Source organism: Chrysochloris asiatica, unplaced genomic scaffold, assembly GCF_000296735.1.
Source record: "Chrysochloris asiatica unplaced genomic scaffold, ChrAsi1.0 scaffold00003, whole genome shotgun sequence".
NCBI classification, from domain to species: Eukaryota; Metazoa; Chordata; class Mammalia; order Afrosoricida; family Chrysochloridae; genus Chrysochloris; species Chrysochloris asiatica.
Window position 1 is genome coordinate 31708067 of NW_006408521.1, and position 16808 is coordinate 31724874.

The 16808-nt window shown below is 39.5% G+C and overlaps 1 protein-coding gene across 1 annotated transcript in view; it reads right to left on the reverse strand.

The window, feature by feature from the left end:
* Positions 1-14890, reverse strand: part of WDR96 (WD repeat domain 96) — a 120765-nt gene extending 105875 nt beyond the window's left edge. The window contains exons 1-4 of the mRNA XM_006831480.1: positions 14826-14890; positions 13334-13587; positions 5910-6006; positions 2582-2749 (exon numbers count right to left, since the gene is read on the reverse strand). Of these exons, the coding sequence (XP_006831543.1) occupies positions 2582-2749; positions 5910-6006; positions 13334-13587; positions 14826-14890 (584 nt within the window). The remainder of the gene's footprint in view (positions 1-2581; positions 2750-5909; positions 6007-13333; positions 13588-14825) is intronic.
* Between the last annotated feature and the right edge of the window lie 1918 nt (positions 14891-16808).

Genomic DNA, 16808 nt, shown 5'->3' on the forward strand with positions numbered 1-16808 from the left:
AGAGAACTGGTTTTGCTTGTCTAGAGAACCCAGGCTAGGACAAATGCATAGTTATAAATTAAGTACACAGGAATTTTCAAAGTGATCAAAATTAATAACTAGAGTGGTGATTATACATTCAAGTGTAGTGGAACCTGGCAGGTTAACATGTAGCTAAATGGGGACTATGGCAAATTGGAAAGATTTGTCCCTCCTAAAGGAGGCAGGTGTTACTCAACTCTAGCAAGAGGGTTTGTTGACATATGAAAATTCTGGTTCCAAAATTTCAGGAGAACACCATTAAAAAGATCATAATTTTAAATGCCAACAACTAATTCAAAGAAACCACCAGTTGTCTGTGATTTTGTCGTCCTGTGGTGGCTTGTATGTTACTGTGATGCCGGACGCTATGGCACCAATGTTTTAATTACCAGTAGGATCGCCCAGGGGGGACAGCTGTCTGTGGAGCATTAAATTCAGAAGTGGCTTTTTTATGTTTTATGAACAAGTAATTATGAAAAATGGTCACATAAAAACACTGTTTACTACTTAAAACATGCAAAGGTTCAAATGCTTGCCTTACGAACCTAGACAATATGGTCATTTGCTATAGGAAAATCATAATTCCATGCTCCTACTCCCTTACTGTACAGGGTCGCTATGGGTCGGAACCGACTCGACGGCACTTAACAACAACAACAACAACAACTCCCTTACTGACGATCTCATGATCTGACATTTTGTATTTATGACAATATCAAAACAAAAAACCAAACTACTGTTAGGCTATTATGAAGTCCTGGAAAGGTGCTGTAGGATAAGCACTCGATCAAAAGGTCAGTTTGAACTGCAAGGTTGGCAGTTTAACCTCACCTCCAAAATGCTACATAGGGTTGCTAATGACAGCACTTAACACCAATAACATTCCACAATTAAGGGCATGAACAAGTAGGCAGGGAAGGTGGCAAAGGCTAAGAATGTCACCTCCCAAGAGAAGGGTGTGAGGTTGACCCCCAGGAAGCTGGGTCTCAGTGTTCCATAGGAGTGCTACGTCCAGTTGCCTCCTGGGGCAGTCTCTTCTGTGTCCCTGCCTCCAGGTGGACTTGCAGGCATCACCAAGCCAGCAGGCACCTGCTCTGATCCCTAGCTCCTGTGTGGCCTGGGAGCCTGCAGCTCAGAACTGCTGGGGGATGGGAAGGGAGGAGAGAACAGGGCATTGCAGAGGGTGTTTGAAAGAAGTGTGTGTGCGTTTAACAATGTCCCAGGCTGAACCAAACTGGGCTTGAAACACCTGCCTCAGTGGGGCAGAGTGTGCCTTCACAGGACGCTCAGAGCCTTGGGGACAGGCAGGCCTGGAGGGCGGAGCCAGCTCCACGAGAGGATCACGAATGCAGGGCTTGCAGGGGTGAGTGAAGTCCTGAAGGTGGCACCACCAAGGAAGTTCTGGCTCAGTACATGAGGTAGGTGAAGTGGAAGGTCATGGGCCCTCTAGCCACTCTCCCAGGCCTCCTGGGCTTGTCACAGTGATGAGCTCACCAGTAAATCTCAGTGCGGTTATTTCTATGATCATATTTTCTAAATAAAAAAAAAAACAAAAAAAAAAAAGGTCCAAAAAAAAAAAGGGGAAAAAAAAAAAAAAAGAATCCTCCGTTTTCACATAGCTCCAATTTTCAAAGAACGACCTGGTTCTCTGGAACCTAACCATCTTGATAGGTGAGGAGTAGGTGTGTTCACAAGTTGAGCAGAATATTCAAGCAAGAGAGAACGGGGTGTGGTAAATTACTTGCTTGTCTTATCCAGGGTTTGATAGAGAGAGACATTACCCCTTTTATTGAAAGGTACAGACCTGTCAAATCTAACTAGAAACAGCTTTGACTATTCAATGTGTGTTTGTAAACATGAAATGAGACCTAAAGGGCATGGAGGTGAAAGAAGTGCTCCTCAGAAGGCTTTCCACTTAGAAAACTATTTACTAGCTTAGCACTTCTCTTAAGGAGGCAATTGTTATCACATCTTGGAATTTTACTTCAAGAAGTACAGAGGACGGTTGGTTCAGAGGCACCTTGAGTGTTTGAACTCTTTCCCAACAAAGGCACCTGTTGTCATCAACCATCACCATGGCATTAGTCTTAGATTTTCTCCTTGACCCAGTTCTATTGAAACACACCTCCTCTGACTCCACTGCATGCAACTTTTTTTTTCTAGATCAATATGTGTGTACTTTTGAAATCTAGAAGTTTCTTAGTTTTAAGATTCCAGTAGGGCACCAAAGTAGTAGGAGCAGCAAGTCATAACAGCCTTCTTTATATAATACACAGATTTTGAAGTAGTTAGAGCAAACAAACTTTTGGAAAATTATACCAAGGTGACCCAAACTCTAGGAGGGCTTGATATTTAAAAGAAGCTCATTGGGAAATCAAGTTATAAAGAACTGTTTTGAAATGCAAACAAGTACTCTGCGTTAACTAAATAGAAAGATGTTATAATTTAGGATAATGCATGCATGTATAAAGCTGCTTAACTCATCAAATTGACCTAGTCGCACATTATATACATACAAATGACTACCACTTTGAAGTTGTATAGTAAAGAAGCTTCTTACTTTGCTGTGAGGTAGTGTTCCTGGTTACTTTTTTCAATGGTCCACACGGTCACTGTAGTTGAACTTGACAAACACAGCTGGTGCCAGTTCATGGGGTTAAAAGTCATCTGGCTCACATCCACCCCAGGTTGTGACTGCTTGCACAAAATGATCTGTGATTCCCAATTCCTTAGAAGAAAATAGTATTTGATGAAAAAATAATTTAATTTGAATTTTATATCTTGAGAATATTAGTTATTTGGAAATAATTGACACGTGGCATTCTAGGATCAACACTGGACTGCTAACCACAAGGCCGGCAGTTCAAACCCACCAGATACTCCTCGGAAAACCTATACAGGTCGTTATGAGTCAGAACTGACTCCATGGCACTTAACAACAACAATGTATGTATATGAAACAGTTTTCATATTATGTGGCATTAATATATAATTTATAAATAATTATGCATATAATTGTAGTGTACCTGTCTAAGAAAATGTAACAACTATGTGATTTTTAAGTATTACCGTGTCAAAGTCAGCGGTTGAAACTTACAAGTTGCACCTTGGAAATCCTAGACAGGGTTGCTATGAGTTGGACCCAATTCAACAGCAGTTAGCATACAATATTACAAAACCTATTTTATCCTAGATAAAAATATTTCAACCAAAACAAACTCAGAACATGGTCTTTTATTTGCTGAAAGATAAACGTACATACCAAAATCTTTATGTCTTATACATGAGTACATCATATGGATCTGGGTAGACTGGGTTCCAATGGAATAGTCAGAGTTTTTAAATAAAATTACTAGTACTCTAAAATGGGTTCCAATGGAATAGTCAGAGTTTTTAAATAAAATTACTAGTACTCTAAAATGGACTCATTTACCTGTTTGAGAAAATAAATTAAATGCTATCATGAGCAAAGTCCTTGAATAGACAAAATGGAAGAATATGAAGAAAGAATAAACAGTGAATTATTCTCTCTCAATTCCAACTCACAGGACCAGGAAGTTAATGTAAATGACTGCAATTTCCTGAATGTTGGCTCTAGGTCAGGGGATATTTTTAGCTTCACAGACCCTAAGATTTTATGCAGATGTAGCATGAAAACAGCCAGACACAACATGTAAACAAATGAGCACAACTATGTTCTAATAAAACTTTATTTTACAAAATCAAACGGTGGACCAGATTTGACCCATGAGTCATAGTTTACCAAACTGCTCAAAGTGGTGGTAGCCAGCATGGTCAACTAAAGTGAGCAGCCAACACTTGACCCCTGCAGACCACCACATGGGAACACAGGGCCAGTGTTGCCTGTGTTCAAGAGGAACGTGACAGATCTCTAAATGTACTCCAATTTAAAAAATATTCAGTGGCCCATACAACACATCTGTAGCCCAGAATCAGCCTAAAGATGGCTAATTTTGAACCTCTGACGTAAATACCAGATAACAGGCACTGCTAGATATTTGGCATATGTTTACTCAATGAATTCTTAGAAAAATCATATTTAAGAAATGTTATGCACATTGCACAGAGGAGGGAGCTGAGGTCCATCTTCTCCAAGCCTACACAGCTAATAATTCGTGGAGCCAGGATTTAGACCTAAATCCGTGTACTCAGAAGTCTGTATCCTTTGCACTTCACTGTTATTTTTAATATTCACAGCCTTTGCTTATGAATGACAAGTGGAATCTTCTGCCTTAGGAACTCTCAGAACCTATTATGCACTTGTCTTCTCTCCCCAGCAGCATCCTATTATGTGTGTGTACATTACATACCAGCTTCAGCAGTTGATGATTCATTAATATTGACACAAACTGCTCCAATGCCCAGACCTTCTAACACTTCTGATTTCTTTCATATTTATTCTAATGACAAATGAGAAGGTAGATTTCTTTTTTAATGCCGGTGTCATTAAACAGGCAATGAATAAACATACCGGTATATTCATACCACAAACTTGAAAGGAATGAACAATGATACACACAACAGTGTAACTAAAATCTCAAAATAAGTATGTTACATGGAAGAAGCCGGGCCAAAGAGGGCACACAGTGTGTGCCTCCAGTTGTGTGAAATTCTAAATATCACAAAGTCATCTAGAGTGACTAAAAGTAAATCAATGGCTGCCTAGGACCCACAGAAGGGGAGGGGTGAGGGCATGTGTGGTAAGAGACAGTAAGCGGGGAGGATGCAAAGGGGCACAAGAAAACGTTAGGGGCGATGGATGTATTTATCTTGATTGTGGTGGTGAAACCCAAGTTGAAATTTATTGACGTACACATTTTCTGTCTGAGTGGTTTATTACATGTTAACTGTCAAACTTCTAACAAACAACAGCAACAAAAAACCCTGTGCACAAACTGAATCAGAACCTAGAGTTTTGCATTGTTGTGCAAGGAACACTGGTGTATAAGGACTATCCTCAGTCATCCCTGCAACATCTAGGACTTCCCCTTCATAAGACAAATTTCCCCCTGATGGACTTTCTGTTACGGGAGGAAGATACAGTGCAGCCTTGAAGATGGCCACTAGAAACATCCAGCCAAGGGAAAAGATGGGTTTTATCCACAGGCATTTCCTATGCAGCTAATCATATAGTCATTTTTACATCTCTAAAAACAATTATAAGGAGCTCTGTTAGCATATTGGTTACGAATCGGGCTGCGAACCTCAAGGTCAGCAGTTCGAAACTACCAGCTGTTCCGTGGGAGAAAGATGAGGCTTTCTATTCCTGTAAAGATTTACAGCCTTGGAAACCCTGTACAGGGTCACTGTGAGTCGGAACCGACTCCATGGCATATAACCACCACCACCAAAAACAATTATGGAGCCCTGGTATCACAGTGGTTAAAGTGCTAAGTTGCTAACCAAAAGGTGGGTGGTTTGAACCCACAGCTGCTCTGCAAGAGAAAGATGTGGCAATCTAGCATCCATAAAGATTGATAGCTTTGGAAACCTCATGGGCAAGTTCTGCTTTGTCCTGTGGGAGTCAACTTGATGAGGTTTGGACTTTCAAAATGTACTTCAATTTAATTTCAATGTTTGTTGGAATGCATGCAAACAGTTCATTCAAAGGTACCACTTGTTTTTTAAAAGATGCAACTTAGGTATTACAAATATATTCTTCATTGGATACTTATTATATATAACACATTAATAAAAATTTTGTGCCTAATCATTGCATCCATATTAAACCTTATGATGTGGTCTTTTATTTCTTTCCTTTTTTCCATGTTTCAGGCTGTTCATGTATATTTGCTTTCATAAAATCTGGAAGGATCAGATAAAAATATAGCCCAGTGGAGGGAGTTTTGCTGGATGCTATAACTTACCAGAGGGCCAGTTCAAATTCTGGGAGAGAGGAGTAACTAGCCAGGTATGTGCCACAGTAACTGAAGGTAAGTAAAGTATAATCCAGAAGAACATTGCCTAGAACAGAAAACCATTAGAAGGACTTCGTTATCCTGTTCCGATCAACTACAGTCTGACAGTTTACTTCCCTGTTAAAATAATCTTCACACAATTCAGAAGGCTTTAGCTCTTGGAGTAAGAGATCTACTTGCTGCTTTCTAAGAATTATAAATAGAGCACTAAGAGCAAAGTTAAGGTCAATTTTTAAAAGATATTATGTTGTTGTTGTTGTTAAGTGCCGTCGAGTCGGTGCCGACCCATAGCGACCCTGTACAGGGTTTCCGAGGCTGTAAATCTTTACGGGAGCAGAACGCCTCATCTTTCTCCCACAGAGCAGCTGGTAGTTTCGAACTGCTGACCTTAAGGTTCACAGCCCGATTCGTAACCACTACGCTACCAGAGCTCCTTAAAAGATATTATAGTGAATGAAAATATTATAGTAAGTCACCATTTCTAGACTTCAATATAGAGCCAAATACAATGGATAATACATGTCCCAGCATGATTTTAAGAGCCAAGTTATAACATATAGATATTTTAAACTATAAAATTCTTTCAATATAAGAAACATTGTCATTAGAAGAGTTACTCCAGCGACCTTAGATATCTTGAATTGTAATCATTCTAGTTTATTTCATTATCTCCATATACTTTAAGTCTTATTTGGCCCTTGGCTTAGTAACTTCAAGCTCTTGAAACAACTATAAAAAGTTATCTTTCTCACTAGTGTCGATTGTTGAGGAAATACAACATGGCCTTGAAAAGTCTTAGCAACAACAGATTTAAGTGCACATAATGCTGATGCTAAAACTAGGATGCGTCTGTCTGTTCTTCCCTGTAGATGGGGCTCTGGTTTTTTGTCCTCTTAATTCTGCTTTTCCTCAACATTGTTCTTTTGCCTGCTCCTCTGTCTGTTTTCTTTCGTCTTTGTCACTTGATGGATATCTTTTAAATGTCTGTTTCCTGCTTTTTACCCTTTTTACTTTAGTTCTTATAATACTGTAACCCTAAAGAAGGAGCCATGGAGGCAAAGTGTTGGGCTGCTATCCACAGTCATCAGTTCAAATCCAGGAGCTGCTCCATAGGAGAAAGAGGAGACTTTCTGCTCTAGTAAAGATTTATAGCCTCAGAAACCCTATATAGGGTCGCTGTGAGCTGGAATTAAGTCGATGACAGTGGGTTTATAACCCTAAAACATGACTTTTCATCATTTATTGAATTGATTCAGTACAAACAACAACAAAAATTAATGTGTATATATTCAGCATTCGATGGGATGGAGGCCTTAACAGAATGATTTTCTGTCTTTGTATGTAGACATTTCTCCCCATAATTGAAGATTATTAATTCTATTTTTTCTTTTTTTAAAAAACATCTTCAAATTAAAAATTTTGATTGGGAAATAAATTACTATGATAAAAGTAGGTTTCTAAAAAACTTACTAAAAAATAAAAGTATCATTAGTTAGGTTTCCACATATCACTTCCATTCTAAGGAAGACATTTGAAATGCCAGAAATAGAAAGACCATATTACTATGCAGAAGAGAAATAAAGTGGAATTTTAAAGCTTTTCATCTTTGAAGGGCTGTGTGTGTGTGTGTGTGTGTGTGTGTGTGTGTGTTTGTGTGTGAAGAGTTGGGAAAGTCATGATGTTAAACCTAAAATGTTAGCTAAAGCCTTAATATTAGCTGTAATAAAAATGCTATGGATACAGAAAATTTAGGGAAATAAACAAAGCAGAATTCACGGTTAACCATAGTCACACGTACTCTTTGCTGAGTTTCAGTACCACGTGATCTGATTCAGACTACTATCAGGACCATCTTCCTCCTCTTCTGTAATGTGCTGATTGGCACTCTCTTTGGCAGATGACAAATGTCCAATATTGAGTCTTCCTCTGAGGGTGGCTTCCTTAGTCCTTCACTTCCATCTTTTTCAGAGTCACAACCTATCCTCATTTCATTTTGGGAAATTTCATCAGGATTTGTGTGAGATTATATTATCACTAACTGCTTCACTTGTTTCACTGAGACTAAGGCTATTCTCCTCAACGTGTTAATTTTCTCTGCAACGAGAGCTGTTTTTACTAGGACTACCTTTGGCAGGGAGTTCTCCTGTGGCGCTGTGGGTTAATGCACTGGATTGCAAAGTCGGCTTGAACTGCAAGGTAAGCGGTTCAAGCTCGCCAGCCGGTCTTAAGAAATCCAGTACAGGATCACTATGGGTCAGAACCAACTCGACGGCACTTAACAACAACAACCTCTGGCAGGGGCTGCCCTTTGTGGTGAAGTTCTCAGGGTATACCAATGTTCTTGAGGCTCGCGAGGATACAGACATCATTTGAGTTGAAACACGGTCTAGAATAGACGATGGTTCTGGTTCTCCAAAGACTTGTGTCTAGGTTTTTATTGGTGTAGTCATTACATCACTCTTTTCAGGCACTGCAATTTCCCACCACATCCACTTCTTCCTCAGAATCCCTTAAAGATGACTGAATTTCAGAAAAGCGTCCTGTAGCTGGCTCAGCAGTCAGCTGATTAATATGTTCTACAGGTAGGCAGGCAGTTACTATTTTATGGTCCTCCAACTTAACCTGCACTTCTGAATTTGAGCAAGGCACATTATAGTCTGTATAACAGTCCTCTTTCTTACCCAGGAACATTGAAGTTTAGACATCTATATCCCTATTTTCAGCTACTGATTTTTCCTGCAACATAAAGGAACCCGTGTTATTTTGTTTGGTGTTTCCCCTCAGGCTGACAGTCATCACAGTTTAGAAGAGCTGAATCACTGTCATCAACACCATTGGCAGCCAAATAACATGCAGTTTCTTCAACAATTACTGACTTAAGTGGCCCTTCTTCACTGACATTCACCTTGTAAATTTCCAAACTTTTCTCACATTCAGGCAGTATAAGACACTGAAGAGTTCTTTTCATCCCTTGAATTTCTGCATCATTGCCCACTACTGTGCACCTCTGTTCTACAGACTCCTTGTCTGATTGTACAGGTGAATATTCTTCTGAACTGTTGGTGCTTCAGATCGAAAGCAACACTTAATTCTTTTTAAAAATGGAGAAACAGGTTCTATTTGCCTTCACTCACAATTTTCTACAGCCTGCCTCTCTGTGTTATCCTTTTCTGAAGAAGAAAGCCCTCTTTTTCTAGGGCTCATCCAACATCCATATAAATGGAGAAAAGATTGAAGTTGTCAAAGACTTCATTTTGCTTGGATCAACTATCAACACTCATGGAAGCAGCAGTCAAGAAATCAAACGACGTACGGCATTGGGCAAATCTGCTGCACAAGACCTCTTTGAAGTGTTCATGAGCAAAGATGACAGTTTGAGGGCTAAGGTGCACCTGACCCAAGCCATGGGTTATTTCCAGTAACCTCATATGCATGTGAAAGCTGGACAGTGAATATGGATAACTGTAGAAGAGCTGATGCATTTGAGTTATGGTATTGGAGGAGAATATTGAAAGTTATCATGGACTGCCAAAAGAACAAACAGATTTGTGTTGGAAGAAGTGCAGAGTGCTTCTTGGACGCCAGCATGGCCAGACTTCAAACATATTGTCAGGAGGGACTAGTCCCTGAAGAAGGATATCATGTTTGCTAAGGTGGAAGGTAGGAGGAAAAAGAGGAAGACCCCCCCAACGGGATGGATTGGCACAGTGGCAGCAGTAATTGGTTCAGGCATTGCAACAATTGTGAGGTTGGTGCAGGACTGGGCAGTATTTTGTTCTGTTGTGCATAGCATTGCTATGAGTTGGTGTTGACTCAATGACACCTAACAAAAACATCTATTATTCTTGAGTAGTTTGCTGTTTTAAAACAGAGGCGCTTCAATTGTTAGATCCTTTCTGAATTTGCACAGGTCTCTTTGGGGGATCTTGATCGTACTTTAGAATGAGAGACAATTTCTTCAGGGTGAGCAATCTAGGTACGATTCCTTAAAGTTCTACCACAAAAAGATTCATCCAAGCCTTTAAACCCCACTGTTGATATTGTAACACAAGTATATCGGGAAGCAGCCTTACTAGGGGCATTATGACCCACTCATTGGGAAACCTGATTGATTGGTTTGAATAACCTCTTCTTTGAATAGTTTCGTGGTATTTTCCAAAGGTCTCTCTCATCACGCATAATGAAGATGCTATTAACATTTCACTCTCCAGTTTCTCTTCTATTTAGCCTTCACAAGATGCTTCACTACTTCACTATCTGTGTAATCAAAGATCTACTCATTGCAGAGATATGATTCCTTTTCTTTATATACTGAAGGAGTTGGAGATATGATCTAGAATAAAGCTTAAGCACCAGGGTTTCAGAATATCTTTCACCTGGGGATGGATGCTGTGGACCACTCCTGGAGGTGCCACCAATGTGGCCACTCTCCACCCCCACCACTGCACTTGCTCTTCATCTTTTTTTAAAACTTACTTTTAATTTAAAAATGTATGGTTTTTTGAAGAGAAAAAAAAAAAACAAGGAGAAAAACAGATCCTATGTTATCCCACTATTAAATTTGGTAAATTATTTTATGGTATTTTCTTCTGTTTTTCTATAAAAAAATGCATACTTATATATACATTTTCTAAATGTAGCTTTGTTTTTGTAGGTATAGTAATGAATTCGATGTTGTTGTTGTTAAGTGTTGTCCAGTTGGTTCCAACTCAGAGTGACTCTAAGCACAAAAGAACAAGAAACACTGCCCAGTTACCCAGAACTTGTCATGAGCCACACAGTCGAAAGTCTTTGCATAGTCAATAGAACACAAGTAAACGTATTTCTAGTATTCTCTGCTTTCAGCTAAGATCCATCTGACGTCAGCAATGGTATTCCTAATTACACATCCTCTTCTGAATCTAGCTTGTGTTTCTGGCAATTTCCTGTCCCTGTACTGTTGAAGCTGTTTTTGAATTATCTTCAGGAAAATCTTACTTGCTTGTGACAGTAATGACATTGTTCATGGCTTCCATATTCTGTTGTGTCACCTATCTTTGGAATGAGCACAAATATAGATTTCTTTCAATAGATTGGCCCAGTAGCTGCCTTCCAAATTTCTTGGCATACATGAGTGAGTGCCTCCAGTACTGCATCAGTTTGTCGAAAGATTTCAATTTGTAGTCTACCAATTCGTAGAGCCTTTTTTCCCCACCAATGCTTTCAGTGTTATTGGTTTTTGATCATATCTACCTCTTTAAATGATTGAACATTGACTATTTCTTTTTGGTACAGTGACTCTGTGTATTCCTTCCATCTTGTTTTGATGCTTTCTGTAGTGTTCAGTATTTTGCCCATGGAATCCTTTAATATTGTAAGTAGAGACTTGAATTTTTTTCTTTAGTTCTCTCAGCTTGAGAACTGTCTCCTAAGTGCCCTGAAATAATCTGATCACCACAATTGTTCCAAATGTTTTCCCTATCTTGTTATCTGCCTTTCAACTGTTCATTGCAAATTTTGATAGTCACAATTAAGACTTTTTATATAATCAGATACCTCAATTTTTAATTTCTTCTATTGTGTGCTTGCAGAATTCTTTCCCTCTTAAAATCAATTCAATAGTATACCTTACTTTAATTTCTTTTGTATGTGTGTATTGTTGTTTACATTTAACTTATTTTACTGGAGTAATATGAGTTGGTGTTTTTGTTCAGTCAATTTTCCTAACACTATTATTGAATAACTCATACCCTCCTCTCTTTGAGTGGGGGAGCTTTCATCATAACTAAATTTTTATATATTCTAGATTCTGTTAATAGTCTCTACCCTTTCTGCTCATCTTGGATGTCTGCACCAATACCACACACATGACCATACCGTGAGAATGTTAAAAGACATTCTTGCTGGCCATTGTTTCTTTTCAAATTGCTTTCATTTTAAACTGTTCTTCCAGATGAATGTTGTTTTATGTTTTAACTTTTTATTGTCATTTGGGTGAAAGTTTACAGAGCAAATTATTTTTCCATTCAACAGTTTATACACATTTCCAGATTAACTTTGGAATCATTTCATTTAAGTACATCTTGCTCTCTATAGAATGATAAACTGATTAATTTTTTCTCAGGAGAGTATCAAAAATCTATTTGTAATAACCAAAAGTATATTTATAAAAACATATTTCCTACCCCAGGAGAGTATATTTGAATGTGATTTTTGCGTTCTTCATCTAGGTCACTCACATTTCTCCTTTGGATAGGTTCTAAATATCTGAATTTTCTAATTGTGTGGGTGTTTATTTTGAAACCATCAGCTTACTAAGTATCCTCTTGTTTGTCCTAATAGGTTGCTTTTTGTACTTTACTTGAATTTTCTAGATAGACTATCATATTATCCATTATCTTTCCCATAGCTATAACCTTATCAGCTTCATACTTGATAATAGTAATAATGACAGTGATACTAACAGGTATAAACGTTGACTTACTTCTAAACTTATTGTGAATGTCTTTAGATTTCATCATTCAATAAGGATTTGGCCTCTGGTTTGAATTCACTTTCAATTGCTTGGTCAGGGAGAAATCATGGGAATTTTTGAAGATGAAGAATAGTCATCTGCACAAAGTTCCCCACGTATGAACGGGTTATGGTTTTAACCATAACTGGTTAAATCTGTATAGTATGTAGATAAATATGGAATCTGTACAGTATGTAGATAAATTTCCTCACAAATAAAAAGTTATAACCTTTCTAAAGTACAGTGAAGTTCCCTGGCTGGTCTTCAAACACTTATTTGATCCATTAGCTTCAGAATTGAAATCAGCCTCAAGCTCTTCTGAGCCCTCTGGCTATGATGTACTAAATGAGGGAACTTTTAGACAGAGGGTCTAGTAGTTGTGCTGTATATGTTTTCTTCCTTTTATAATCATAATCCTAACATTATTCCTTCTTCATGGATGAAGAAATTGAGACCCAGAGATTTGTCTTTAGAAGTTATACAAGCATCATTTAACCTGAATTTTCAACAAATCATCAGAAAGGGGAAAAGCACATGGTTCCTAAAAAGAGTTATCTAACTCAGGAGCTCTCCCACTTTCATGTGCATACAAATCACCTTAGGAATCTTGTTAAATATAGATTCAGATTCAATAGACAAGGAATAAGACTTATACACTGCATTTCTAACAAGCTTTCAGGTGGTACCAGTGTTTTGATAAGCAGACTACACTTTTGAGTAGCAAGGCTCCAGCCCACTTAATTCAATCCTCAGTGATCGTATTGGTTCCTTCTTTAAAATGTGTATTAAAACAAAACAAAAACCCTTCACTTATAAGAAAGAGATTTAGTCACATAACAAACTCCTTCAGCTATGGCAGAAGGAGGGTCCAGCAGGATACCTTTTAATGTTATCCTTTGGGTCAATCCAGGAAAGTCGTATATGTAGATGAGGGGGTTTAGCCTTCGATCTGAAAAAGCCACCACTTCATAGGGGATGTTCGTTGCCATGACGCCCACAATTCCACTCACACACTGGAGTAATGTCTTTTCCTTGGTTTCAATATTAATGAATATTATGTAATTTCCAGAAGGGTAGCAAATGGTTTCATTGTTGACAAACTGAACATTCTGCTTAGGGAATCCTTGTACCCATCTTGGGGAGAAAGTATGTCACCATGAGTATAATACATTTCAAATTCTTTCTTAAAAAAAAAAAGCAAACACAAAGTTATCACAGTCTGCAAAACACATCTAACGCTATCTTTGCCCCTTTCTCTACCTAAGATAAAAGAATACACAATCCTGACTGTGGCATTAGTTTGGCTCCCAGAACCTTCTTCTAAGAGCTTAAATACAAGCCTGGGAAAGTCTCATAAAGATTACCAGGGTCATGAATACTTGGGTGGGGGATGGGGGTGTTTGTGTGTGAAAAATCTTAAAGGGTTTGATTCGAACAGAAAACAGGTTATGTTAAAAGCGTAGTTTGATTTTAGAAAACAAACAGCTTTAAGTATGACAGTGTGCTTTATGTATGTGAGTAGGAAAATTGCGTCTTTTTAAAATGAAACGTGTGTATCCATAGTTTAGATGTGAAAAGACAGATAGATGCAGGAAATAGAGAGCCAGATATATGCAGAAAATGAAGACGAGAGTGGTCAAAATACAAAAGGAACGTTTTAAAGTAAGAAAATGTGTGGAGTGTGCACTAGCAGGAAGGAGAGTCTGAGATGAGACATTTTACTTTTATTTAAATACTAAAGATATACTTGAAAATGGTAGGAAAAGTAAGCAAAGAACGCCGGTTGACGTGAACAGCCTGAAGATGTTGGAGTATATAAGTGGACTAGTCGAAGATGCTGTATGGAAGAGAATGTGGGCAACACTCTAGATAGAACGTGGAAGGAAAGAAATATACCGTCTAGTATCTATGCAGCGCTTTATGCTTTTCAAAAGCCCCCTTAAAAGTAAATAAATCTAAAGCTAACGAACGGATGGGCGTTAGAAAAAGGGACTGACAATCCTAACTGGAGAAATCATCGAAGACAGACTGCAAAGGTCGGGATGGAATGGGCACGTCACTAGAATAGGGGTGGAAATATTTAGGAAAAGTTTGGGGACATGGATCACTGAAGGGAATACTGAGTAGAAGACAGGAATATTGGGTAAGTACGCAGGTGTCCAGATCGTAGAAAAATAAGGGGTGAGGAGAACAGTTAGGGACTGGGACACTGAACAATGGGATGGGGACCAGAAGAGAAGAGTTTCTAAGCAAGGAGTCTGCGAAGCTGTTTAGGTAGAGTAGAAGTTAGGGAGAGAGAAGAGTAGGGAGAGGATGCAGGTCAGATGATGTTTCTGAGACCGAAGTCATTCGCGGGACCGTGGACGCCCCACCTCACAGACAGGGACGAGCTGCCAGCGAGGTGTTGGGCCTCCTCTCGCTCCTGGCCTTCTGCCATGGCTCACGCTTCTCTCAACCCGGCCGCCGACAGCAAACGATGAACCTCCTCTAGGACTGTAACCGTCAATCTTCAGTCTCTTGCTGCCCAGCCGGCAAATCTGATGTGTTTACACTTGTGTCCTGGAGACCGTAAGCCACGCACCCATTGGCTCTACCCGTCGGCCAATGCTTCTTCTTTTCCCAAGTGAATTGGTGGAAGTGCGGCCAAGTATCGACCAATAGAAAGCAGCGAGCGAAGCGAGGGGCGGGTCCTCGTATGGTGGGCGACGGCAGCGTGGAACCAGATTGAATGCGGCAGTAGCCCAGCCAGGAAATACTGCTTATAACAAGTATCAGTAATGGTGTAGTTAAGTGTCCTATGGTAGGTTCTGACCCTGTTCACAACTGCCGGTCCTGCGCCATCCTCACAATTGTTCTTACGCCTGAGCCCATTGCTGCTGCCACTGTACCAATCCATCTCCTTGGGGACACTTTACTTCACTATGATATTCTTTTCCAAGGACTGATCCTTCCTGATAATATGTCCCAAGTCGGAGAGATGAAGTCTCACCATTCTCGTTTCTAAGAAGCATTCTGGTTGTACTTCTTCCAACACAGATTTGCTTGTTTTCTGGCATTCGTGGTACTTTTAATATTCTTCTCCAACACCTTAACTCAAACGCACCAGTTCTTCTATGGTGTTCTTTATTCATTGCCTGACTCTAACATACATACGAGGCGATTGAAAATACCATGACATGGGACAAGAGCACTTTAATTCTCAAGCTGTTAAGACATTAATATTGAATGTTGCCTATGTCAAAGGCTGTTTCAAGCACTATGTAAGGATTATTTCATTTAATCTCACATCCTCCATTAGCCCCATTTTACAGATAAACAATGTGAGGGCAAGACGAGTAAGTTGCCCAAGGCTATAAAGGTGCTGGTGGTGGTGGTGATGTTCTGTCTAGTCAGTCGGCACTGTATATATAGTGTTTCTGAGGCTGTAGCAGAAAGCCTCGTTTTTCTTTGACAGAGCAGTTGGAAGGCTCACATTGCTGACCTTGCGATAGCAGCCCAACACATAACCCACTATGCTACCAGGGCTCCTGAGTGGGGCCTAAATACCAAAACAAAACAACAAAACACATACTGGTGGAGTCTGTTCCAACTCCTAAAGACCCTACGAGTACAACTACCCCCACAGGATTTCCAGGGTTATATTTCTAGAAGAGAGTCCTGGTGTGGTGCTGTGGGTTAATGCTCTGGACTGCAAAGTGGTTCAAGCTCACCAGCTGCTCCTCAGAAACTCTATACAGGGTTGTTATGGGTTGGAACCGACTCAACAGTACTTAACAACAACAGTTTATAGAAGGGGATTCCTGGTGTGACACTGTAGGATCAGCACTACAACACTGCGAACCGAAAGGTCAGCAGTTCAAACCTCTCAGCTGCTCCTTGGAAACTCTATACAGGGTTGCTATGACTCAAAATTGAGTTGACGGTACTTAACAAAATTTATAGAAGGCGCCCTGTTGGCTTTGTGAATTAGATCTTGGGCTGATAACCATAAGGGCAGCAATTCAAACCCATTAGCTGCTCTACAGGAGAATGTTGATGCTGTCTGCTCCAGTAAAGATTTATGTCTGGGAAAACCTGAATAAGGTCATTAAGAGTCAGCATGGGTTGGGTTTGGTTCCAAATATCTCTGGATGAATACTGCCACATCTCTCTCCCCACAAGAGAGCCTGGTGGGTCCAAATGTTGACCTGGTAGGTTTCAACATGACCTTTCAGTTAGCAGCCAAGTGACTAATCATAAAACTCCAAACCCTTAATTATTATATTAAATATTATGTTACACTTTCAAATGTACCCACTGCTCCCTCAAGGAGGCAGACAGCTTCTGGGTGAAATCTGACCCAATGGTCTACAGCT